The sequence below is a fragment of the Nanorana parkeri genome, unplaced genomic scaffold (assembly GCF_000935625.1).
Source record: "Nanorana parkeri isolate BGI_ZX_2015 unplaced genomic scaffold, ASM93562v1 scaffold775, whole genome shotgun sequence".
Classification (NCBI taxonomy): domain Eukaryota; kingdom Metazoa; phylum Chordata; class Amphibia; order Anura; family Dicroglossidae; genus Nanorana; species Nanorana parkeri.
Window position 1 is genome coordinate 653,712 of NW_017307043.1, and position 26,220 is coordinate 679,931.

General features: G+C 40.3%; 1 protein-coding gene across 1 annotated transcript in view; it reads left to right on the forward strand.

Annotated features, from left to right (window-relative positions):
- The window catches only part of TMEM167A (transmembrane protein 167A), a 32,269-nt gene extending 27,795 nt beyond the window's left edge, over positions 1-4,474 (forward strand). The window contains exons 3-4 of the mRNA XM_018564731.1: positions 1,238-1,272; positions 4,344-4,474. Coding sequence (XP_018420233.1) covers positions 1,238-1,272; positions 4,344-4,414 — 106 coding nt within the window. The 3' untranslated portion in view covers positions 4,415-4,474. The remainder of the gene's footprint in view (positions 1-1,237; positions 1,273-4,343) is intronic.
- The last annotated feature ends 21,746 nt before the right edge of the window (positions 4,475-26,220 follow it).

Sequence of the window (26,220 nt, forward strand, 5' to 3'; positions counted from 1 at the left end):
AAACTGTTAGTTAACAAAGGTTTTATTTTTCATTCATGTATTGGACCCGCACCTTTTTATTACTTACATTTGTGTTTTTTTTTCTCTTGACTGGGCATGTACACTCTACTCTCCATTCAGTCCTATAGTACGTGTATACTCTAGAGTCATTTCAGAGTACAAGCTCTCTGTGGATTTGAATGGAGGTTGCAGAGAGATGTGTGGGCGCAGCCAAAAAGATTTTTATAAATGCCGCCTTGTTTAGAGAGAAGCAATCACAGGAAATAGAACCCTTGCATTGGAACCCTGTTCTGGTAAGTTTTGATGTATGTATGTTTTGATGTTTGGTGTATGTAAACATAATCTTATTAGGCTGTGCTGTCACTTTTGTAATCCGTAGTAGTGGGCATAATCGCCTGTTTTATTTATTTGACAAGTGTGCACATACTGGTGCTCAGGCATCAAGTGATTGCGGCAGCTCCTTTGCATCTATGTTAACATGGTCCTACCTGTAGTCCTCTTTTTTATCTCTGTATAGTGTATTGTCTAGCAATAGAGCACGGAAGGTTATGGGGTTTCTGCCCAGAGTCTGGCAGTTAACACAGACAGGGCTAAGTGGGAGTTGTATCTGTGCTGTGCTCTGGGTAATGGATTTGCTTTCATGCTTGGCAACTCTGTTTGAAAAGAAATCAAGGACCACTGGCAGGATCACCAGGTATTTAGCACCAGCAAATGAAATTTTAAAAAAATCAACAGACAAACCTATTTGAGTAACACAATACAGCAATTGATTTTTTTTTGGGGTGACATACACTTTGAAGTCTATTTTATAAAATATTTGCATGGCTATTCATCCAGCAACACTGCATGTGCATTCATTAGGTGCAAAATAATCACATGTTGTAAGAGTGGGGTAAAAATCAAAGGTTCTTAAGGCTATTTTCTCTTCTGTTTGAATGTTCTTCATATATTGTCTGCAGTAGTGAATGGGGCAAATACTGCAATATGGCCACTAGATGGAGTTGACGAGAAAAGAAAGTAAATACAGCTTAGTAACGAGATACAGTATGAAAAAGCTGGAGGCAATTGGCAAATAAATGTAAACATTGCTACTACAGGTATCCCTGTAGAAGCAATGGTTACATGTATTTGTTAATTCCCTCCTAGCAATAGAGGTTCGTTGTTTTCTATATATAACCGATGTCTCTGCTTTTTCCTTAAGTAATGTTTACATAAACCCCTCCTATTTTTGTTGCAGAGTACTTGGAATATTTTGGAAGTGCGCACGAATTGGTAAGTTACCTTTTTAATGTAGACAATCACAAGTGTAATATTACCAAATAATCCGTGCTCCTATTTCTCACAAACTAACCCTCAACCATAGCTGTGCAAAGAAGGTTATATAAACCTTTTATAGTAATATTCCACACAAAAAATGCTCAGTGCTAGCAATAAAGTTCTCTTGTTTTAGAATTTATATAAAGAGAAACTCTTTAAAATGTCTCTATAGCAGCCAAGATGGTCCAAACAATAATATATAAATATGTTCACAATGAAGAGTCCTCCTGTCTGCGTCCTCTGAGATAATTCCAAGGAACACTCACCAGATAAGGTGGACCAAAATAAATGGTCTAACAACGCTTAGATGTGGCTGATCTCTGTTGGTTTGTTCGTCCATCCATCCAAAGAATCCAACTCCTGCAAACTCTCTCCTCCTGTGTAATGGCTCATCCGTTTAAAAAAAAAAAAAGAGGTTTAAAAGAGAACTATGGGGTAAGTGTTTTCCCCCATAGTTATCTAAGGGTCACGGGAGCACATATACTTGCGTCCTCCCATGACCCAAAGCTCAGTATATAGCAAGCTAAAGCTTACGGTATACTGAGAACGCAGCAGCCAGGACGGATCCCGACAATGCTGTCGAGATCCACCCATCTGCGTCAATGACAGCTGGCTCAGCCTATCTAGAGGCAGAGCCATCTGTGCCCGCCCCCTCCCTCGTCTGTTCCTCCAGTCAGCGCTGGAGGATCGGAGCGGGAAGGGGGGAATCCCTGCGTGGAGCGATGACTGGCAGTCACCGCTCTCTGCAGGGAGATGATCGAGAAGTGAGCGAGCGACGGTATGCGTTCGTTGACTTCCCAATCTATAAAGCCGACATGTTTAATTGTCACAGTTTGGCTCAAACTATGAGGATGAGTGATTTTCACTCACCTCATAGTTCTCCTTTAAGGAACAACCATAGCGTAATCCAGTTTAAAATATAAATTTATTAAAAAGAATTAAAAACACTCACAAGAATAGCTGGATACAATTGAGATGAATCTCCATCCACAGATAAATTTTCCCAAAATTATAATGCAAGTCCATCCACCAACACGTTTCCTCATGTGACTTCCCCGCCCCGAGGACTATCTTGGCTGCTGTAGAAACATTTTAAAGCATTTTTTTAATATAAATTCTAAAATAAAAGAACTTTGTTGCTAGCGCTGAGCATTTTTTTGTATGGCAAATCACAAGTGTAAGAAAAAAAAAATCAAAACCTTCTTTTTGTTTCTTTAGCTGCAAGCTGTGTAGTATAAATAATACCTCTTCTAGTGCTTTAAGTGATATCAAAGTCAAAAGGATTTTAAGATATTTAAATGCTGATGAAATCACTTACACTGGATGCTGCTTGATGTTTAGAAGTTTTAGTTTCCTGCAGAATCAGCTGGTCCCCTCTGCACTGGTCCTGACTTCTTGTTATAGAGTGTCTCCTTTCTCAAAAAGTGCTATGCAGTCACCCTTGTGTGCTACTATGATGTATGCGTCTCCACAAACACACAGACAATCAAGCAACTTCCCTCCCCGTGACCCCCTCTCTTCCCGCCTCCCTTTTCCAACCTATTAGATGAACAGTTGCTGGAGTCTGCTCTGTCTCTTGTGATCTTGTACTGGACAGATGGATATAGATATATATCTATAGATGTATATCTATATCCATCTGTCCAGTGTATATGTGTATATATATATATTTTTAGGGCTGGTAATGATTAAAATTTTGGTGTTCGATTAATCAATTTTTGTTAAAATCGATTAATTTTGATTAATTATAACGCACATACAGATCCAACTACGTTGGCCTATACACATACAGCACCGCAATGAAGTAATAAAATGAACTAGGATCACACTAATCCGCACGTTATCTCACGTGCCCCACTCAATTTGGCCGCCGCTTGAGTGGAGCAACTCAGAATAATAACGTGCTGGATTAGTGTGATCCTAGTTCAATAATAAAATAACATACCAGAGTTGCTAGTGCCACTGTCTGGTCCACACATGGTCTGCATTCACCTTGAAGAATCTATTCTTTAACTGCTGTGTTTGATTGTTCTCAAACTTGCCCTAAGAGCATTTACTTCCTAGTTTCATCATTCCCCTACTGTCTCTGAAGTCCCGTAAAATTCCAGACACACTGAGCTTGGTGTACAGCCATACCTTAAGGTAGATATATTGCTGGCCTCATGCAGCATAAAATCAGCAGAGCAGAATGTGTGGTTTATATTAGCAGTTTGGCATTTAAGACGTGCTGAGTTGCAATCAGTAGCATGCATTGGTTGGGGTCTGGCTCTTTCTACTAGAAAATGATATAGCTCATATTTTGCACATGTCTAAGGGATGTTCATTATTCTGGACAGTTTCTTTTTCTTATGCAGCATCATCTCTGCTAATGCAGTTGTTAATATAAAACCTTTAGCATTTTAAATTATTAGAGCCAAATTTGTTTGAAAGTTGCCAAAGGACAACTAGGCACCCTATATACCCATGTTGAGTTTTTAAAAGAAATCGCAGAATGAATGATCTATGAATCATCCATGAATCTGAAGTGTATGTTCATAAATCTGAACATTCATCTTTACAATGTTTTGCTGCCAACTCAAATAAACCGCTGAATAAATAGCCTTTAATACAGTTTGGCTTCACACGATACCCACACTTGTCTAAATTCATCAGATGTTGTTTGGTTGTTCAGTAGACATTAGAGCAATGTATTGTAATGTTTACAGCTCTGATTGACATGCTGTCTTGGAAGTAACTGGAATTCGTACAGTCTATTTCAAGGTGACTTTTGCTGCCAAAAACATTGCAATCTTGGATTGATTCCACAATTTCGCTTACCTAGCTATTTCATATCATTTAAAATAAACTAATTTCTATCATTGTGTCATTATTAACTTAAATTATTAACTGAATGTATTACATTTTGCAACCTTTTTTGATGGGTAATTTTGTATATTTTCATAAGTCTGGAGTTTTTCTCTTTTTTTTTTTTGTATTATTTTTCCTCTCTTTACATATTTTACTGTAAAAAAAATGTTTTTTCCTAGGTGAACGGAAAAGTCCTTACGTTGCGATATGTTGTGTGGTGATGGCATTCAGTATCCTCTTCATGCAGTGACCTTCGAAGGATAGATGCTCATTTTTGTTGCAGAATATATTTTTCCCCTTCATTAATGTGTGCATAGAAAAACAGGACCAACCCGTCTTGCAGAGAAGATTCCCCAAATGTTGACAGTTGGAAGACGCCAAAGCAGACGTACTGTTTGTCAAATTGTTCAGATTTATTTTATTTTTTTTCTTTATTTTTTTTAAACCATTAAAACTCAGATTTTCTTGTGGAAAAAATACTTCTAAAGGCTCAATAAATTATTTCAAACCTTGTAATGAAGTTTTTATAGTTCAACTGCAGACTGAATTACCAAATAAAACTAATTTGATAATATGGTTTTCAGAATTTGTTTGTTTTGTATTATCGGTAAATTTTTTTCTGGAGGTACAGTAGTTACTGCTCCAAGCTCACTCCTGTGAAGGACTACAATCTTACATTTTTAGTTTAATAATTTGAATCGAAATTGTAGTCCATCACAGTGGCTACACAGGGACCATGGGGAACAAAAGTAGCCACCCTCCAGAAGGAAGGACAGTGCCAGCACCAATTCAGAGATGATTTGAGGATCTGCATTGATACACAAATAAGATACATTTTTGTTAATAGTGCTGGGCTGGACGGATCCCTGGAGCCAGGTAGCCAATGCTGCCTAAAAATTACAACCGGCTCATAATTTGAGGATATTCTCTAGTTATTGTCAGTGGAGTTGGCTCTTAAACAAAATCCTGCTGGCTCCAGGATTGCACAGACTTGCTCCTGAATTCCAATTACTTTGTCCACCCCTGAGTTAAGGTACTTGAATGCATTTTTAAGTTTTAACTCCTGAGTTTTAGTGTTACTTTAAGAATGATGGGAAAAGGGAAGACTATGTATAGGCTTGTATATAGGAATGTTACAAAGATAAAAAGATTTTTGAGGAAAGAAAACCTTTGTTTTATAATCGTACTATTGTCTAGTTCAGAAAAGGTATAAAATTAAATCTATATTGCACAACAATCACATCAGATAAGACAACTGAGGGATAATCTCATAAATGGGATGTCCAACAGGCTCATATAGGTGTATTGCTCAGATAGGCACAGACTTTAGGCCATATAGTGTATCTACAGGTTTCGTCTAGGCCAGACATGTCAAGCTCAGATGAGAACAGTAGGAAAAATTAAAAGGACTAAATCTTTAAGGGGGGCAGCTATGTCTACTAAGACCTGCATCTAGCTAATTCCAGAAAAGGATCTTTGCACTTCAGAATTTAACATTTTAATCCAGAGAAAGTAGCTATAAAATGTTTTCTGAAGCACTTGCTGCAGTATTGTGTACGAAAGTGTAACTTCTTGACAGGAGACCAGCTGGGGTGTCTTTATTATTCAAAAATATAGCTTAATCTGCTAATATTTTGCCTTCCCTGGTTCTTCCCCTCCCCAACACGCTAATGCAATTTTTTAAATAAAACCTTTCTGTTTCCGTTACATAGCTTTTTTTTAGACCAAGTGACATCATCACTGGATCTCAATGCAAATCAAGGCTAGTGGGGGGAGCCCACAGGGTGTTATAGCTTCCTGAAAAATCATAGCACCCTATGTTGGTACTCCTCTTGAGCCCTAAGCCCTTATGCAAGCAATGCACTGGCTGTTGAGAGGAGTTGTGCAAATATCAAAATTCCTGGATGGGTGAATGTCAGTCTGGAGTGGGCATCCGTATGCAGGCTTCATTGGTATCCAGACTACCCCAGGCAATACACACATATGATGCTGAGCCTCCAAGATTAAAAGGACTAAAATCCATAGAATGAAGGGGCAGCCTAGTAACAGTAAGGCTGGGGAGGAAAGGGCTAGCTATTCTCCAACAATGAAATAAGGTGGGCTCTATCTGACGTGCTCTTTCTAATGCATGCTCTCAGGAGCTGACTGTGTTGTGAAATCAGAGTAAGCGACTTTAATAAAGGAGAGGAGCCTGTACAACTCTGAAAGATTGAAGGTAAGCCTGGAGTTCTGCTTCAAACCACTAAGGAGTCGCAGAGAATGAGCGAGAGGACCATATCGCACACCAATTTGGCATGCCAGGTCGAGGCATACACTTATTTGTGGAGATCTAGGCCAGCAGATCAAATCATGATTGACAGCTGCACTAATGCAATGAGGAAGACAAGATCATTAAATAGCACGGTTTAATTACACTGTCATACGAGGGTGGTGGAAACAAGGTGGCCAAAAATCACTGCTCAACAGACCTTAATCACCTTTTGAGAGCTAAATCACATTTTCTCTTTTGGTCTTGAACCACGTTATTGTGCCACTTGCAACAGAAGGGCGCTAGGCACAAAAAAACAAAACAGCCAGGGGCCAGCCTATGTTGGTGATCCTCACTTGCTGACAAGCCTCCAGTTTTTTGCCTAGCATCAGGTGTAAGGGCCTACAAATCTCTTCTAGGATTCTTTTTTCTGCAATTTTGTTTGTGGATCTTCAAGCAAGAGAAGGGCTGGGAGACATGCTGGATACTGCCCAGGGAGAGGGTCCCTCCAGAGCATGGGGGCCTGCGGGGCAGCTGTGCTCCCGCGGGGGCCTTCATCTAGCAGCTCTGTCCGCAGTGCTCTGCAGGTGGGCGGACCACTACTCGACTGCAGGACTTGGGCCTGGATTCATTCAGACTGCATCTCTTCCGCCCACTTGCGGAGGGAGTGTTTTCTCTGCCTCATGGATGCATGACGGCTGCCACTCGTCGCTGCTCCTGGAGGGACTCATTAACTGCGTTAAAGGGGCCATGAGTATTCTGGTGTCTGCTGCGTTCTCGGTCAGTGTCAGGTGGCGCACGTGCCTGAGAGGATGGTGGTTACCGTGGAACGCAGAGTAAAGGTCCCAGCGGTTCTACAAGCATCCCTTTTTGAGACCATTAGGGAAATTCCATCATTGACTTTATCACACAAGGTGGTGTTTTTGGTGGCCATTGCCTCTATGTGGGACAAGGTTGTGCCTCAGCCCAGGTCGTCCTTTCTGCCTAAGGTGGTGTCAGCCTTCTGCCGATGCGAGTTTTGGGTGCAGGGTTTTGCAGGCGTCCCTGTAGATGGTTGTGTTTGGGGGGGATCGTTTCTTTTGCCCACCCCTCATTTTGTACTGCTTTGTGATGTTCCCGTGGTTCAAGATCTTTTGATCTCCACACTGCGTCCTGCAATGACCGCAGAGGGATTTTAGAAGGTGCATAAATCCTTTTTTAAAATTGATTCATAAAGCGAGCTATGAAGTTTTAAAATGCTATCAGAACTTTCGTTTCTTACGGTAGCCCCACAGTTAACTCATATTGTAGTACACAGTATCCCTAATTTTCTTTTAAAATGAAAACTCATTCCATCTTATCCTTTGTAGCACTAAAGCTGCATCTAATTTGTTTAACCTGAGACAATAGTACATATTCTGAGTAAGCTTTAATGGCAATGTTTTGACTACAGCACTCATACACAAATGGAGTTGGCTTGCCTTCTATTAGGCTTTTGTGTGACTTCTGTTAAGAACTGCAGCATGGATCCAGGTTCTCCTGGAGTCTAACAACCATCCATTGGCTGAAGACCAACATGCTGTATTTCTTCACAATCTAGATTTCTGTATAGACGTGTTTCTTTCCAGCAACCTGGTGACATGTTACAATATAAAATATGATTTGTGGTTAAGCATGCTTCCATTTAAATAAAAATTAAATAAAATTCTTGAGTATAAACTCAGCGAGTTTCCCCTTCAGCCAATGCTAGATTATCTTGCTTGTTTCATTTGTCTTATGGGTTATTGGTTAGACGTGAAATGTGGTGGAGGCGAATAAAGGCTTCTTTGTCTGGCAACACAGTTCCTTTGGGATATAGAGGCATTATCCCAAACTGTCCATATAACCTAAACTGCTTACTTGGAGAAAAATGACCAACTATATTTTACTGTTATAAAATGTATTAATTTGTGGAATGTTTTTTAAGCAGTAATATATTTTTAAAAATAAACAATAAAGGTGATCAGCGCCAGTAGGTGTAATGTGGAAATAAGAGCTACCAAGCACTAAGGATATATCTAAATATCTGAAAAATGTGAAAAACTATATTGTGCCGGGCTAGATAGATATGTATGATAATTAGCTCGGCACAATATTGTTTTTCACAGTAATATATTTTTGCTGTGGAATACTTCAAACCTTTTGTGGAGCAAAGTAAAAACAGTGAAGCGCCACGGACTGTCAGTTCTTAATAGGACTTGCTTTTGTGGAGCAGTTTCTATCATACATTATTTGGGATTAAGTTTAGAGGTGTGGTGAGGTTAAGTGTGAGAAAGATTAAGGTTTTTTTTAGAGGTTAAACTTTAATTTTAGGCAAGTGGGAGATAAAGAGACAATGTCAATAGGATACATGTATCCTAACAACATTGTCTCTTTAAAATACATCTACCATGCTTACTATTACCACTTTTTTTTTTTTAAGCATATAGATCTTTATAAAATTTTCCATAACCAATAATGTTCCAGTGTACATACATGAAATAGCATCTACATACATGGTGTAATGCATGAAGGAGCAGTTATCAATAGTTATTACAGAGACCTTCGATAGTATAGAGCCAAGGATGACAATAACCCCTGAAATCAAGCATGGATAAAATATGTCATATAATGCAGTAATAACTCCTGGAGGAAACTGGAACCAATATAAGACAGAGGAAGAGGGAAAAGTGAAGAAAAGAGGAAAAGGTAGGTGCATGGGAGAGTATGTAAGGATAAAGAAGAAAGAAAAGAGGGGGTGTGATCGTAAGCATAATCCCAAGGGGATGTGGGTGGCCGGATGCGGTGTGGTTTGAAGGGGACATAGCGAGTCGTCAAAAGGCAGAATGTGGAATGTCAAAGGTCAAATGTAGGCACATACCTCAATTTGTACTGCAAGAGCGGTCAATCACGACTGGAGGTGTCCTGTATGTGTACATCAGTACCTTCGGGTGAGATGTCAGGTCTCATAGAACATCAAGAGGCCCAAGGGAGCCATCTAACTTGGCACCACCTCTGTTGAATTAAATTTTCACTGTCTTCCAGTGCTAAAAGCACTGATAGAATCTTATACATTTTCTTGTCGGATTAATTCTTCTCCCCTCCTGACGTTGTGCTTCCACTCACAGTTGCAGGAACAGACTAGGGACATGGCAATTAGTGGGTGGAACCACAACAGGCATCAGAGAGATGAACGTATCTGACGTGAAGGTTCATTGGAATGGCGTTGTGGTAAGTATATTACATGTGTTTTAAAGAAACAATGGGATTGATTTACTAAAGGCAAATAGACTTTTCACTTTCCAAGGGAATTTTCACTTGGTGGGTTTGGTCAAAATTCCCTTTGCTAAGAATATCTAATCAAGTTTAAGGAAATATATATATATATTAAAAAAAGGTATATTTTCTTACACATGATTGAATGATGAAAGTCCGCAGAGATTTACCTCATTCACTAAAGGAAAATTTGCTTGCAAAGTGAGCAACCAATTTAGTAATCAACCCCAGTGTCTCTTTTAGTGTTATGGTCAGCCTAAGGGTTAGGTTATTTTTTTTTTTTTTTGTGTCAAAGCCCCCAGGCTGAACAATTCTAGCAGTGGTTTCTAAGCTTTGAAACACAAACAGTCTTTTGGGGTTCTTTATAATGAACAATACTGCAAATACAGGGGTCTATTCACTAAGCTGCCGTAGGCACCCGAGTGAACGACCGACCTGAAGCGAAGTGAGCCGAACGCCGTTCAGCTATTAGATAGTTTAAAAAGTACAAAAAATTAAATTATTGTGCAGAGCTAGCAGTGACAGCTAGCTCCGCCCAACTGTTTCTGCTGCCGTCAAAAAAAAATTGCCATAGGAATGCATTGCTAGATTCCTATTGGCTATTTCAATTTGCAATAGCCAATAGCAAACTAGCTATTGCACCCGCCCTCTGCTGCTGTCAATCACTAGAGGTGACCTGATGGAGAACTGCAGGTCCCCTCTGCTGGTTGACAGCAGCAGTGGGCGGGTGCAATAGCTAGTTTGATATTGTCTATTGCAAATTCAAATAGGAATGTAGCAATGCATTCCTATGGTAAAACATTTTCTTTCTTTTTTTTTATTCTGACGGCAGCCAGCGGCTCCATGTCAGAATAAAAAAAAAAAGCAGGGAAAGTTTTACTCCACAGATCGAGCAGAGTAAACCTTTCTTGGAAAAAGTGTTTCTCTCCTGGGAGACTCCCGGAGCGCCCGGGAGAGTTTGCTGTCTGGAGATCAGTGTCCCTGGTTAGCTGGTAACCAGGGACGCTGATCTCTCTGAGAGTGGCCGGAGCCAGCCGTGAGATGACAGCTGGCTCTGCACAGCTGTCAGAAGCAGGCTGTTGGCCGGCCATTCGGCCAGCTTCAGCTTTCATCGCGGCTCAGTCGAGCCGAGGCATATGCCTTCGGCTCGATGGAGTCGCTTGGCCAACTTTGGGAGCTGTACGGGCTATAGTGAATAGCCCATACAGCAGCCTTTCGGTTCTACTGAACCGCAGGGGTCCTGGGGCCGAAGCTAGATCCTTCAGCTGCTTCGTGAATAGACCCCACAGTGTGCCAAGAGTGGTAGTTTTATTCTAGATTCATCAGCTGTCTTGAAGTCAGTGTGTGCTCTTTAAAGCTGGGCATCCTCCCAAGATACAAACATCCAAATAGCTGCTGTCCTCTAGACATTTCCCTCACCTTTCCTGATGCCAGTTCTCCTGCCATGTTATCGGCATATTCATTTATTGGGCTTTGGAGGACCCAGCAATCAGGAAATGTATCTGAGTACAATTTAATATCGAAAAACCAGTTCACTTGCCCATGCTAAGGCCAGCCATGCACCAACCAAAAGGAAAACTGAGCTGGATTGTTTTCTGGTAGCTTCACACTGATTTTATTATGTTCACAGTGTAATGTGCTTCTAAATGAGGAACAAAGAATGTGAGAATTTTCTCAAGACCTTGTTAAATGTTATAACCTTTTCTTTTTCAAGTAGTAAATTAAATGTCATCTGCTGGTTCTACCGAGATGTCTTGCCTTTGGTGAAAATAGCGTAACCTCAATCATTTGTTTTGTTGATCATTTTCGAGTTTTAATCTTAAAAGCTGTATTTAATGGGCACCTATGTGGGGTACTGAGCCTGTCATTGCTGACCTCCTCATGATAATTGTAGTTCCCTCGATGTCTCTCAATCCAGTGGCTACTAAGTCATTAACCTGGTACAAGAATACAGCAAACAGATTGTGTTTGCATACTCATTAAAAGTCTGTGAATTCAAAGTATTAAAGCCCTGGGATTGGGCTGGCAGTCAGGTAACTAGCATTTTTAGAAGGTGGAGTGATAAAAAGCAACTTACATGTTTCTCTCACTACAGGTTATTTCTAAAGAGGATCTTACATTAAAAAAGGAAGGTTTGCATTACTCACAGTCCCCCACACCCCAAATACAAGTGACTTAAATAATCAGTTAAAAAAACAAGTTTAAACAAAAAATGAAGTGTAAAGAAAAATAGCCAGCCTGGCTTCTAACTGTTCCAGAAGGTTCAGGTGATGTCTCGCTGTGCCTCACAGCTGCCTACCAGGAAGGCTGGGAGGTCAACCTTCATACAGGATGTGAGCACCTAGAAGGTGCAGTAAACTCACCTGTGCCTTTCCAGAGGCTTTGGAAGCTTGGCCGACATAAGAATGTATTATTCATTTTTGCAAGGCTTTTTTTAAGCCATTTGTATTTGTGGGGTAGGGGTCTGTAGGTAAAGTGGAACCTCCACTGGTCTGCTTTAAGGGAATCCTTATACATTTTGACGATTATCATGTTCAACACATTGTTCCAATATTTACTACTGTACATTTTGGGAGTTATGGAAGAACCAGACCGTACATTTGGCTCACTCTAAAACAGCAGTGGCAAAGCTGCAAATCACCCCAAATTACGGTCCAAACAGTAATATGGTGGAAGAGCAAGGCCCAATGCAAACCAGAGCAATGCACAGCAGTGATTTATTAATCTTCACATATAAGTGAAACACATTTCGAAGGTACAATCTATCTTCATAAGCAATGCTGGTTTTGCTGTGCATATTAATAAAGCACTGGGCTCCTCACCCCTCCACTGCAATTGATCTCACTCTTTCATCTTTTTGGCTTTTGGAGAAAATGGTACAAAGATTTCTCTACTGCAGCCCCACACTGTTCCATGTATCCTTAACAGCAGAGACCAGCTGAGGACAATGTGAAATATATCCTATTATACTGTACCTATGGAGACAAGTCCCGTTGTAGGGACTGTTCTGCTTCTCAAACATCATTTCTTCAATAGTCTACAATCCAGTACTTTTTTCTGCTTGCAGTTTTCATTCAAATTCAGAACAGATAAATATTCTTGTATTGTGTATAAAGAGGTATCTTGAGATATTTGTTCAAACAAACCGTTTGTACTGATCATAATGTCAGGGAAGCGATTTTGATCTGCATAGTTTACAGATGAGTGTAGCAGAAACAACCCTAAAATCATCACGTCAAAAGGAGAATATAAAAATGATTAATGCTAAAAGGCAGCAGAACTGCATAAATATTTAGCAATCCTCCCTCAGCAGCAGAGACGTAACAAATGTGCAAAGTGATCAGTGTGCGTTTGTTATTAAAAAATGTGGTGAACTTCGAGATATGTGTTTCCTCATAGCCAAACATAAAAGTCCTGTTCTTGCCAACGCTTGTGCATATTGTTTACTTACAATTATATTTTTCAATTTCCTGCTGTATTTTTGGCACTTAATAAAGAGCAATTACATGCAATGAGGAAATTCACTCAGTGCACTGCTAAAACTATTTGTAAACATTGTATTTGTGTAAAGGGTGATTGTAGGGACCCGATGTTTAAGCAGAACTCTGGGTGCAAAATGTTATTAACCTTTTGTAGTGGAGCGTTGCAAGGGTTAAGTGCTCATTTTTGTCTAGGTGCTAAAAACAGGTATACTCACCTGATCCTCGAAGCAGGCTGGCTCTTAGAATGGTCTCTGGAGCCTCACTCCCACTTCACTGCAGCGGTCTAAGGATCCTTGAGTCTTCATGTTCTATCCACGGTATATAGAATGTAAGGACACTGCGGAGGAGGAGACAAGCTACAGGGACTGCAGTAAAGCAGCCAGCCGGCTCTGCGCTGTCAGTGAGTATAACTTTTTTTCCCCACAAAATTAGCACTTTCAGTGCTGGGGTAGTCCCACATGTTTGCCAGGAGTTCTGCTTTAAATCCTCGGGCCATCATTTTTTTCACCAGCCACACCTGTGCAACCCATCTCCCAACCATCTCCAAGACAAGTATTACAGGTGAAACTCGAATAATTAGAATATCGTGCAAAGTTCATTTATTTCACTGATGCAACTTAAAAAGTGAAACTAATATATGAGATAGACTCATTACATGCAAAGCAAGATAGTTCAAGCCGTGATTTGTCATAATTGTGATGATTATGGCTTACAGCTCATGAAAACCCCAAGAACCCCACATCCACAACCTCATCACCAGGACACCATAATTCTTGAAAGAAAATTAAAATTTGCATATGACCTTAGCTTCATATTTAAATGGCAGAATGTAATACTACAACAGCAAGTGGCCTAATTTTCCTATATTAGAATATGTTTATTAGAGCTGAACTCTACATACTGTGTGTTTAGAAAGGTCATGTCTTACCTTTTGCAAATAACTTGTTATAACCGCTGCAAAACAACTCCTTGTATCCTGCATAATAAGGGCATTGTGTCCTTCATTTAATGTTTGTATGCCTGGTGATGTAATTATGTCGCCACTGACAGTAGTGGGAGGACTTGGGAGTCTTAAACCCTCTTTCTGTCCTACCCACACAACCGCAAGTTACAGTGCTTCAGGCAAGAGTCTAACCTCAACACAATAATTTGTAAAAAAATGAATAAATAAGCTGTTTCATTATACATGCTTTTCTGCACACAGCCTACCTTGAAGAAGAACATAATTAACATTGTTAATGACTTTTAGCAACTAGCAACTCTAGTAAAATATAGCATAAAGAGTGCAAGGGGCAGGAGAATATAATGTACTTAGATTATAATGGTCAGGAGTATGTCATATACAGCCCAGAGGTCAGAGAGCAGGGCTCAGAAATGCATATCACTTAGATCACTAGGCTCAAGATTGCAAAACAGTGCAGGCTGTTGGGAGTACGCAATGCATGGAGCCCTGGGGGCCGCAGAGTGTAACACGTAAAGTGCTTTGGTCCGGACAGTGTAACACACAGAGTGTAGGAGTACATAAGACATAGGGTGCGGGGGTCAAGAGAGTGTAACACAGAGTGTAGGAGTCAAAAGTATATAGCACACAGGCTCCAGGGGGTCAGGAAAGTATAATGCACAGGTCAATAGACAGAATTACTGCCCCTCCCCAGTACAAACCCCCATCCATTCCAAAACCCCAGTAAAGATCTCCTTCTCACCCAGTCCAAAGCTCCCCCAAGTACAGTTTCCCTCTCCCTGAAACCCATTCACCAGACCTGCAGAGGCAGTTCAGAGTAAGGGGAAGTCCTCCCCTCAGAGTTGTGGTTGTGCTGCATTGTAGTATAAGGGATGGGAAATGATCTTCAGAATTCCTTTCTTGTAAGCTGGAAGCTAATGGAATTACAATTTTCACATCCACCTAGCCTGAAGTCATTTAGTATAACACCACCATGACTCTCTCATGGTGTGCTAGTACAGGGATGTGTTAAAATTACATCTAGAGAAAGGAACATTCTGCATGAAATGAACTGTTTTGGCCAATGCTTTAGGGTTACCCCATATCATTCTGTGTATTTACAAATACACACGTGTGCAACAGGGACTAACTCATTATCTGTATCTATTATGTCCTGTGAACATGGTGAAATGCTTTGCTCTCTTATTTATACATTGATTTGATTTCAAATAACACATATTCAGCAGTTATATATTGTTTTAGAACATGGCATAAATAGCTTTTCAGTTTAGCTTTTGGTTTGTAATTGTGAAGTTCATATGTGCAGCCAACAGCTATTCACATGATCTTGTCCACAAACAGTGTCAATTAAAAATAGTACTTATGGCCAAAAGCTGAGCAGCATGGAAAGTTTGTATTGGTATTGTCCAAGAACAGAATATCTTAGCTTAGAGTCACTGGCCCCACTGTATGAACCAAGAAAGATCACTAATTTCACACGTATTACATGCAAGGATAAACTGCAAAGACCATTCAATATAAATTAAAAAGACACCAAAAACAGCCTAATTTTCATAGTTTGCAGGAAATGTTTCTGAAGACCAACTTAAAGTGAACCTGTGGCCAGGATATGGGCATTTCAGTATTTACATACTCTTAACAAGCAGTTAATGACCTTTAGAACAAGCCCTCACTGACCTTTGTAGCTTTGGGCATTGTAGAGCAATTCATCCTCAAAGTTCACATCAAAAGCACTAAAGTCTTCAAGTTGTTTTCTCAGAAGCTCAGCATACTTTGCTTGCAGTAACCTAACAACCATTCAGCCTTCTAATCTCTAATGTATACTCAGAGCAAATGTACTTGTGCTAACACTATGCATGGTAGAAACCATCACTGCCTATCACCCGGAGAAAACCATTCTTACGATGAAACATGGTTGTGGTAGCATCATGTTACTGGGATGCTTTTCAGTTCCAGGGACTGGATTGAGGGATGGAGCACAATGCAATGCACTTCTAGAGGAGAACCTGTTTCAGGTTACAAAAAGCCTGAAGTTGGTTTTGAGGTTTACATTGCAGTGGGGAATAGCCATAACATCATAGCCAAAATTAAACTGGTATTCCCCATAGTCAAGGCTTGAAATGTGCTGTTCACCAAAGCTCGCCATTCAACCCAACAGAGCTGAAGAAATTTGGAATGGGAAAAAATTGCAGAATCCAAATGCATTAATCTGGTAGAGACTTATTGCAAAGAACTTTCAGCTGTAATGACAGCCAGATGAGGTTCTACAAGTTTTGATTTAGTAAGTACTTAAGCAGTAATTAAAGGAGAACTATGAGATGAGTGATTTCCACTCACCTCATAGTTCTAGCTGACCTGTGACAATGAGACTGTCACAGGTCGGCTCAGTAGATCGGGAGGTGAGCGAACACATACCGGGTTTGCTCACCTCTCGATCCTGTCACGGCTCTCTGCTGTGACAGGGGGACGGGCTGGATTCCCCTCTCCCCGCTCCGATCTGCCAGCGCTGACTGGCGGAACGGACGGGGGAGGGGGCGGGTACAGCTGGCTCTGCCTCTAGATAGGCAGAGCCAGCTGTCAGTCACGCAGCTGGGCGGATCTCGACGTCCGGCTGCGGCGTCTCAGTTTTTCATCTTGAAAGTGATCATATATCATATATAAAAAATATTAGTGGTCTGCAGTACAACAGAGAACTTGAGTACTGTAGTACTTAGCTGATAAATTCACTGAGATGGTTTTGCATGCAAATAAATACTATAGTAACAAAAGTAATAGTATGTCTATAAAGCTACTATTTTGAGGCATAGCGTATGTAATTTTGTATGAACTGACCTTACTGCGTGTGTTAAATAGAATTAACTATTATTATGCACTAAGAAGCAAACAGATCTCCACACTAATTTGCCCAGCTGCTGCATCCACATAACATCCCAAGTCATTTTGGCCTAGATTATTCACTTCTCGTGCCTCCTCCAAACTCTTCACCCTTTTGTGAATAGACCCCAAAGTGTACAAGACCATACCCAACTATGTGAAGTTTCTCTGCCTCAAGGGAAGAAGGCTCTACCCAATCAAGTCAGAGATGACATATTACCACATGGAAACTGTTTTCAGGGCATTTTTATTCTTACATTTATGTTACATCAGTGCTACTGAAAGGTTCTTTCTGTAGTTGAGACTCATGAAACCTCCACCCACATTAATGAACTTAGAACTAAGGGAGTTATTCACAAAACTGCTGAAGGCAGCCAAGTGAATAACCCAGCTGAAGTGAAGTGAGCCAAATGCTGTTCGGCTATTCACCTCAGTCTTGTACAGCTGATTTAAGCCGTACATCGGCTGCCTTCGGTCAGCCGAACATACTCTGCATGTTCGGATGAGCCGAAGTGTAGAAGGAGTTCAACTCAGCCGATCCAACATCTGAATCGGCTGAACCGAAGCTCCGGCAGTGAGTGAATAGCCAAATGCCGCCGAAAATAGAAAAATAAGTGAAAAGAATGAAAAAAAAATTTGTAAAATAATTTTCAAAACGTAAAAAAAAGGAAAATTAACAAATAAAGCATTTTTTAAAGAAAATAATTTTTTTTTAAATGTAAAAAAACGCTGCACGCCGACCCGACAGCATGCGACGGACTCCCGAAAGATGCCGGCAAAAGAAAAACAATTGAGCTGAGCTAGCGGTGACAGCTAGCTCCGCCCAACTGTTTCCTATTGGCCCGCCACCTGCCAGAGTCTTCTAGCCGGTCTTAGCCAATGAATAACAACTGGGCGGAGCCAGCCATGACATCACGGCTGGCTCTGCTCAGCTGTTATTGTTTAATGACAGATCAGCGTCCCCAGGTCATTTGGGGATGCTGATCTGTCATTACAACTGGGCTGAGTCAGCCGTGAGATCAGCTGTCAATTGTATCGAGATCGGTTGGCTTCGGCTGTCCTTTCTCCACGCTTTGGGTGTCACTATGGCTCAGCCGAGCAGAAGCATATGCGTTCGGCTCAGCTGCCTTCGGCTGCTGTACGGGCTATTGTGAATAGCCCGTACAGCAGCCCTTCGCTTTGATTGACCCGAAGGGCAGGGGCGGCCAAAGCGAGCCGAAGGATCAGTCGAAGCTACGGCTGGATCCTTCTGCTCTTTAGTGAATAATCCCCTTAGTATTTTGAGGGACGTGTAACACTGGAAAAATGATATGCTCCAAAGTAGATTGCTAGTAAAGGCAGACATTGTAACACTGCCTTGTTTTTTCAATAATTATTGTTTGAGCGTTTTTGGAACATTGGTCTTTTATCTCTACCTCTTGTATCAGTTAAGCCACACCCACTGATTCTATCTTAGGCCTATCTCTTACCTTAGAAGGTAACCATAATGGTTTTGGGTTAATTTGCCTTGAATAGGTTGTGTAGAAGTTTTTTTGTTAAAGTTTTCTTCTGAGATAATGAAAGTCAAGCCTATTATACCTATGGCGTCCACAGCCTATCCTTGCTTCAATGTTACGGTGGAGAAAAATACAGGAGTAGATTAGGCATTAACATTTATTAAAACCTTAATCACTGCAAGAACCGATTATCTACCTCTCACTTTCTACCTTCTCCTGATTTTATTTAATACATTTTTACATGTGAACATTAAATTACTGCAAATATCATAGCGCTGCTTCCAATGATATAAAAAATATTGTATTGTTTGCATCTTGAACAACATATACTTCAATATCAAGGCCATGGTCCCGTATTGTTAGAAGCTTCCTGTGCCCCAGTGGCCCTTCCGGCACATCATGGGACACTCAAATACTCTACATGAATATCAAGGAAGTACTGAAACTATTTAGATTTTGGGCCAAAACCAACCTTTTCATAGCAGGGACACTTTTGTCACATCCATTGGTGGACGTGCCCAAAAGGTGGGTGTCTGAAAGGATGTGGTTTATTGTGACACTTCTTTTTACATGCTACTGTGTATATGATAGAAAAGGAATATACCCTAAATTTTAGAGGAAAGAATAAGTGCAATTGTTGCATAAATTCTTATTAAATGCCGCTCACACTTTACAGTTAAATGCATAAGAATCTGCATGCAATATCCATGATGGTATCTATGCTAGTACACTCACTGGCACAGGAACCACTGGAAGAAAATGCAGAGATGTGATGTCTTTTGTTATGTTTTCGGTACATTATGGGAGATTGAAAGTCTGAATCTGGTTACCATGTGTGTCAGAAACTTTTCTTCCTTTATGATAAAGTTTTCTTAGGTTTTGACAAGTATACATTTACACATTTTTATTTACTCAGTAATTGATTCATGTCACAAGTGTGCACTATGCGTCAGGTAGCATCAACTCAAAACTCATCCCTGACTGAAGAAAAGTAAAAACTCAGTTATGCATTCTAAACTTAAAATCTTGTTTATTTTATATTACACGATATTTGGATCTCAACTGGGAAGTTCTCAAGTAAAAGAAACTTGAAAACATGCCAAATGTGGCTTCTCAAGTACGAGAACTTGTCACCAGGCTTTGCAGAAATGGAAGGAAAACCTTTTATTTAGTCATATTTCTAGTTTGTGTTTTTATTTGCCATAGTAACATGCAGCACACATATACACTAAAAATCCCTCACTACATGCAGTTTCTCTTTCCTGAAATGAAGACTTATTTCCAAGCTCGCTGATATATTTGTGGTAGTCACATTATTTTACAGCATGCTTTAAAGGTATGATTTGTTCACCGGTCCTGTGACATATAAAACAAAACAGTAGGTCATCGTCTGCAAATAATGGATCACTTTTGTACTGTGAAACCTGCTCTGTAAATTAAATATTTATTTTTCCTCAGGATCTCTTGACAACATATCACAACATAATAAAAAATCAGTATTGGTTAAATGACAGATGTGGATGAACATATCTTTGTCCTGGAAGGCCAGCCAACAAACACCGCCATTAGAACCCATGGGCTGAACGATAGAAATCACTAATTTCAACCATCCACACTAAACAGTGTGGAGGAGGAATCTCTTTTTCTGACTTTTATGAAGGGATCTGGCACTTGTGGCTGTCTGAATACTGAACATTGACTGCATGTGATAGAATGAGGGAATTTCTTTTCATTTCGAAGAGATTTTTTCCCAATTCCTGCTGTGGCTGTCTGAATACAGAATATTGACTGCATCTGATTGGATGAGGGAATTTCTTCTAATTTCTTCTCACTATGAAGAGATTTCTTCCCACTTCATGCTGTGTCTTTGGGAGAAGAAATAAAGGAAAGCCCTACAATGAAACATGAACAGGAATAAACAAAACTCAGACACACAAAAAGTTTTGTCTAGGGATACACTTTAAGCCACAGTGTGCTACTGCAGCCTCTATAGCAATATTGCCACATGTGATAATATTGCATACCTTAAAGGCAAATTAAAATGGTTTGGAGTTTTTCAAAATTATTTAATACCTGACTCCCCAGAGGACTATCAGTGGGTTTGCTGAAGAAAAAGCACAGCACTTTATCATTTATCTAAAAAGAGAGCATGGCATAATTGTTTCCCTTTCAGGCATAAAAAAGAATACACAAGGATAAGGAGCGCTACTACCTTATTGAAGGTAGTAGCACTCCTTATCCTTGTGTATTCTTTTATATGTTAAATGGGGCTCCTCTCCCTGTTCTAAGGAGCTTAGCACACCGACCACCACTGTTCCCCCATTTGTGACCATTGAACTGCAGTGCGCTGTTTCACTTGAGCAAATTCCATTTATTGACAACTCCCTTTCAGGCATGTCACTATAACCCAAGATGGGCCATTCATGAGTACTACCACACTAGGGGCTTGCCTAAGACTTTACCAGAATATTTTCATGTTATTCTGTTGAAATCACTAACATTATTCAAAATACCAAACCAACCACATTTTTTTTACTTTAGTGCTCAGTAAAAAATAATAGATGTCCCGAAATATCCCTGACCTCCATACTATCTGTAATGGTTAACCTAAACCTAAAATGCTTAGGAGGCATGCTGTCAGATTAGAAGGAGGCTGTGAGCTCTCATTGTGCCATCTAAGAAACACCAGCATTAGTGTGTATTTCTTGCATGCACGTTAAAGTGACATTAAAGTCAAAAATATTTTTCCCTCCCCCCAATGTTAAATAAAGCACTTACCTTAAATGATGTTTCTTAATCCGATCTTCTTCTTCTTTCCTGCCGTTTTAATCTGTCCCTCCAGTGCTGTTGCGGGTCTCCGATCCAGCGCTGACTCCTCTGTCCTTGCTGGTACTTCCTGTCCCACGGTGTCTGCATACGGGTGCGCGCGTCCATAGACTTACCTTGTGTCTCTCCTCGTCTCCCGGCTGATAATCCGAACTGCGCATGCGCCCGCCCCAAGATGCTTTGCGGCCGACCGATACTTTTCAGATTTTCGGACAGGAGCGCACGGCGAAGACACAGGTAAGTTTAAACCACTTTTTTTTTTGTTAATGTTTTTTTATGTTTTTGCATATATATGCAGTAGATATATGCAAAAAAAGCTGAGGGTTTAATAGCACTTTAAGTTGTACTTTAGGTTTTCATTTTACTGATTTTGTACTCTTTTTTTTTTTCACTGATTTAGATTTTTTTTTACTTTAAATGTTACAATCTGACAGAAATATTGTTACATAGAAATTGTTTATTAAACATATTGCATGAAGTTATAACATTTTCTCATGTTTAACTCATATACATTGATATAACAGTGTAAACACTATCCTGCATGTTTTGCCCCATTCACAACTGCCATGAACATGCGGTGCTTTTTGGCGCATTTGTCGTTTGTCAGCCTAGAGCAGCCCGTGGGCTGCCCTATGCGTAAAAAATGCAGGCAAGAAGCTCATGCAGCAGTTTGAACTGCGAGTATCACCTTCATGGCAGGATCACCAAATATTATTTTAATAAAAGCTGCAGAACTAAAAATATTGAAAATGACTTTTGAAATATCATTGACATATTAAAGTATATGCATTGAGATTTTAATGGTTGGGCTTACCTATGGCACCTCACTACCACAGTATAGTAAAGAAAAAAAAAAGAGGTAGACTCAGTTTTCACCAATGGCCAATGCGCCCTTTGCAAGCCTGTGATTGAGTGGTTATTAGACAGCATGGATTGTAGGTAAAATGTCCAGATTTAACCAGACTGGCTCTGTCCCTTGTAATTGGTGTGATGGCCAGTCACAGTGATCACAAATATAAACCTTTCCCTTGTTTATATGTGAGAGCCCTCCCCTTCCTCCTCTTCCAGCGCTAGGCCGCTAAACCTTAATTGACAGTAACACTGCTCCCACTAACCACCAATGAAAGGCAGTGACAGTGAGCAGTAAGGGGGGGGGGGGGCCCCCCTACCAGTAATGAGGTACACTGGGCATATTGACCATTAAGGGGCGTGACCACCAATGTCATAGGGGAAAAAAACACTGACCATCACAAACAGTTATGGAACACTCTCTACTGATCTACAACATTTAAGGGGCACACACTATTAACCACCAACATTGCAAGCTGTCCTGTGTATACATAGTACTGACCTCTGCACTCTGACTGTTGTACTGCATACACTATGTCTTAAACTTAACAATTTGAGGGCATTTTAGAGCCCTAACAAATTCAATAGACAGTAAAAACATAATTTTGTTTTTTTTTAAATGTTCCTTTATGTAGTAACAACATTTTTTAAAAAAGCAGTAGTTATTGAATAACGCCAACAGAAAGCTATATCTGTCTCAAAAAATTATATAATATTCATTTCAGCACAGTGTTGCATGACTGCTGTACATGTGCAGTGTTGCATGTTTTACAGCACTAAAAATGAAACAATAGCCTGGAAAGGAAGGGGTATAGTGAGGTTACAACTTAAGTGGTTAAGTGGTAATAAGCCCATTGTTTTTCTTAAACAACTCCTATTCATAATTTTATAGAGTTCGATGGGGAGAGAGATTGCAGGATAGATTTGCACTGTACAGAACAATGATAATGATGTGTTGAGAACACACAGAAGTTGTTAGATGGAGTTTATGCTCTACTACAGGCAGGGTCGTCCCTTATAATGAGACAGCTGTTGCAGAAGTTGAAGCTGTTTGTTGTCTCAGGTGGCATCTCTATTGCAGTTTGCCTGCCACCCCCTTTATGACCCGAGTGTCCCAGGTTGCTAAAACGCAGGGGGTGAGATGTGTAAGGGCCGTACACATCTCCCCGCCAAGCTCTTAGCAACATGGGACGCTCTGGCTGGCATCCCGCTCAGCTCCTAGCAACCAGTGATTTTACTGAACAGGAGCAGGGTGGAATGCCGGCCATAGCCGGAGACAGAGCTGGGCGGTAATCCCCTTGGACAACTGCCACTAACCCCCGTGCGTCAGTATGAAGTATGAACTGTTTGACTAAAGAACAGTCTGTGTTTTCCCCCTAGTAAACCAGTCAGGGTGCTCCTTCCATATTCTAACCTGCTTTTCAAGAGGAGTGATGCTTTTCAATAAGTGATGCTGATTGGCAGTACAGAAATTATAGTAAGATCCTTCATGCTAACAATACACACAGATAAATGGCTTTACATACTAATTACCAAAATATGTGATCTGCATGCAGTTCTCCTTTAAATTGTAAATACATCCATAACTCAAACATTTTCTTGGATCTATTGATATTCACACATCCATCCAAACATTTACAGAAATTATGTCCAAAGATTCCACTGGTTTCTGCAGTCTTTCTTTGACTCTTTTCCAAATTGTGAGGATTTTTGTTATTGCTAGTGTCTTCCCAGGATTTCCCCCATCTGTATGAACCACACCCTTCAATTCATAAACTGAAAGGCTCTCAGACATCCCTTGCGATTTTTAAAAGTTCTTCTTGTTTACTGTGTGCTGTTTATGACTAGTTGGTTTAGCTGAAGTAGTCAGTTCCTGTAAACTTGTCATCCTGCCTTTGACAGATGACAGACTTATGTGACATACTCAATGCTGCTCCACCCAAACACTTTAACTCTGTTTTCTCAACAACGGCTTTCTGTTAGAGCGAGCTCAGCCACTCATTTTCATTCTCTGTTCATCCTTAGCTTTGCTCTTTAAGAGTAGTTTTTCATTGCCAATTTTATGTTAGTCTTATTATGTTGGCTTCCTAAATCTCCACATTTTATTTAAACAAAAAAAGAAAGATCATTTGATAAAATATTAGGTATGTTGAGTGTGTTATCAGTAGACCTAGAGGTAAAGTGCACGAACTTAAATCTTCCCTATTCTTAAAGTGATACTAAACTCGGAAGTTAAATCTGAAAAAATGAATTCAAGTACTTTAACTATTAACAAGAAATTTACCATAATTGTGTATCACTCGGCTGTAGAGCTTCAAATCATCTCTGAATTGGTGCTGACACTGTCCTTCCTTCCTTCTGGAGGGTGGCTACTTTTGTTCCCCAGGATGTTGTAAAGCAGCCACTGCTCCAAGCTCGCTCCTGTGATGGACTACAATCTCACTACAAAATGATCTAACTACATGTGAGATTGTAGTCCATCACAGGAATGAGCTTGAAATGCTCACAGGGGCCATGGGGAGCTAAAGTAGTCTGACTGACTAGCAACTTGCATTCAAACAAATAGGTAAAATAAAGAGCCTGATCTCCAGGAAGAAACACAACTCCCGTTTTTCTGAGCTAAAGTAGCCACCCTCCAGAAGAAAAGACAGTGTCAGCACCAATTCAGAGAGGATTTGTAGACATGTAAGTTATATTTTATTCCGAATTTAAATTCGGATGAATTTCTTTAATTTCGGACATTCGGATGCATCTGAATTTCCGAATGGCAACAATAATGAATTCCAGCATATCTGAATTTTTTGATAACCAAAATTTGGATGCGTCCAAATGTAATTCACAATGAACTGTATTCCAGGCTACATGCCCTCAACATGGGGAGGGTGCTTCGCCAGGCGGATCCCCTGGCAATGCACCTTGTCCCCATGTTGATGAGGACAAGGGCCACTTCCCCACAACCCTGGCCCAGTGGCTGTGGGGGTCTGCGGGCAGGGGGGCTTATCTGAATCTAGGTGCCCCCTTTCATAAAGGGGGCACCCAGATGCCACCCTCCTTGTGAATAAGTAAGGGGTAGTTGTTACCCCTACTCATTCACCAAATAAACAGTAAAATAGTAAATAAACACACCACACCAGTTTGAAAAGTCCTTTAGTCATAAAAAAAAAAACAGTGCCACAATGTAAATACATCGCCAATCACATCGTAAAGTGACGTAGATCCTCATCAATCATGATGCCTGCTGCACGCTGAAAGACTGAAATAAAAAAATCTTCGAGGCCCATCACCATGTCCACATCTGATGACCTCCGGCTGCAAGTGACAGCTCTGCTCCGGAATGTAAAAAAAGGGGCGGAGCAAGTGCAGTGATGCCACAACTTGCTCCTTTCATTTGTTTACATTCCAGAGCAGAGCTGTATCGCTTGAATTCTTTGATTATTGATGTCACTTTCTGTAAGACCACTGAAAGTGACAAGATGGGTTCTTTCCATTTAGATGGTCCAGGTAATTATTGCTATGTGTTAGGCCAACCTTCAAAATGGAAGGGTGAGGTTAAATGTTAAGGTTCCAATAAGGGTTAGAGTTTACAGATAGGTTAAAGGTCAGGGATATTTTGGGACACACATAATTGTTTTACGGGTTTTCAGCACCAAAAGCACTGCACCAAGAAAACGAATATACCGGAAAATATATGTACTTACCCTCGGTATAATAATGAAATAAATGTTGTCAGATGGTTATTTGAAATCATGTTTGTGATTTTAAAAATACATTGAAATAAATATCCTTGATTAAAGGTGAGGTGTCCAAGTGAATGGTGCCTCTCTTTTATTGCTGTATGTTTTGGAGTTGACATTTATAATATTAACTGCCTTCTTGGTTCCATTAGGAACCAGTTCACATCTTCTTCTGAAATGCCCTAGGAACCAGAGAACCTGGGAACTGTATGATGTATATTACAATCAGACCTCAGATGGCTATACTCTGACCTGTCCATGTATTACCTTGGATAGACTTTGAACATCAAATTTAGTAGCCAGTTGTAAGATG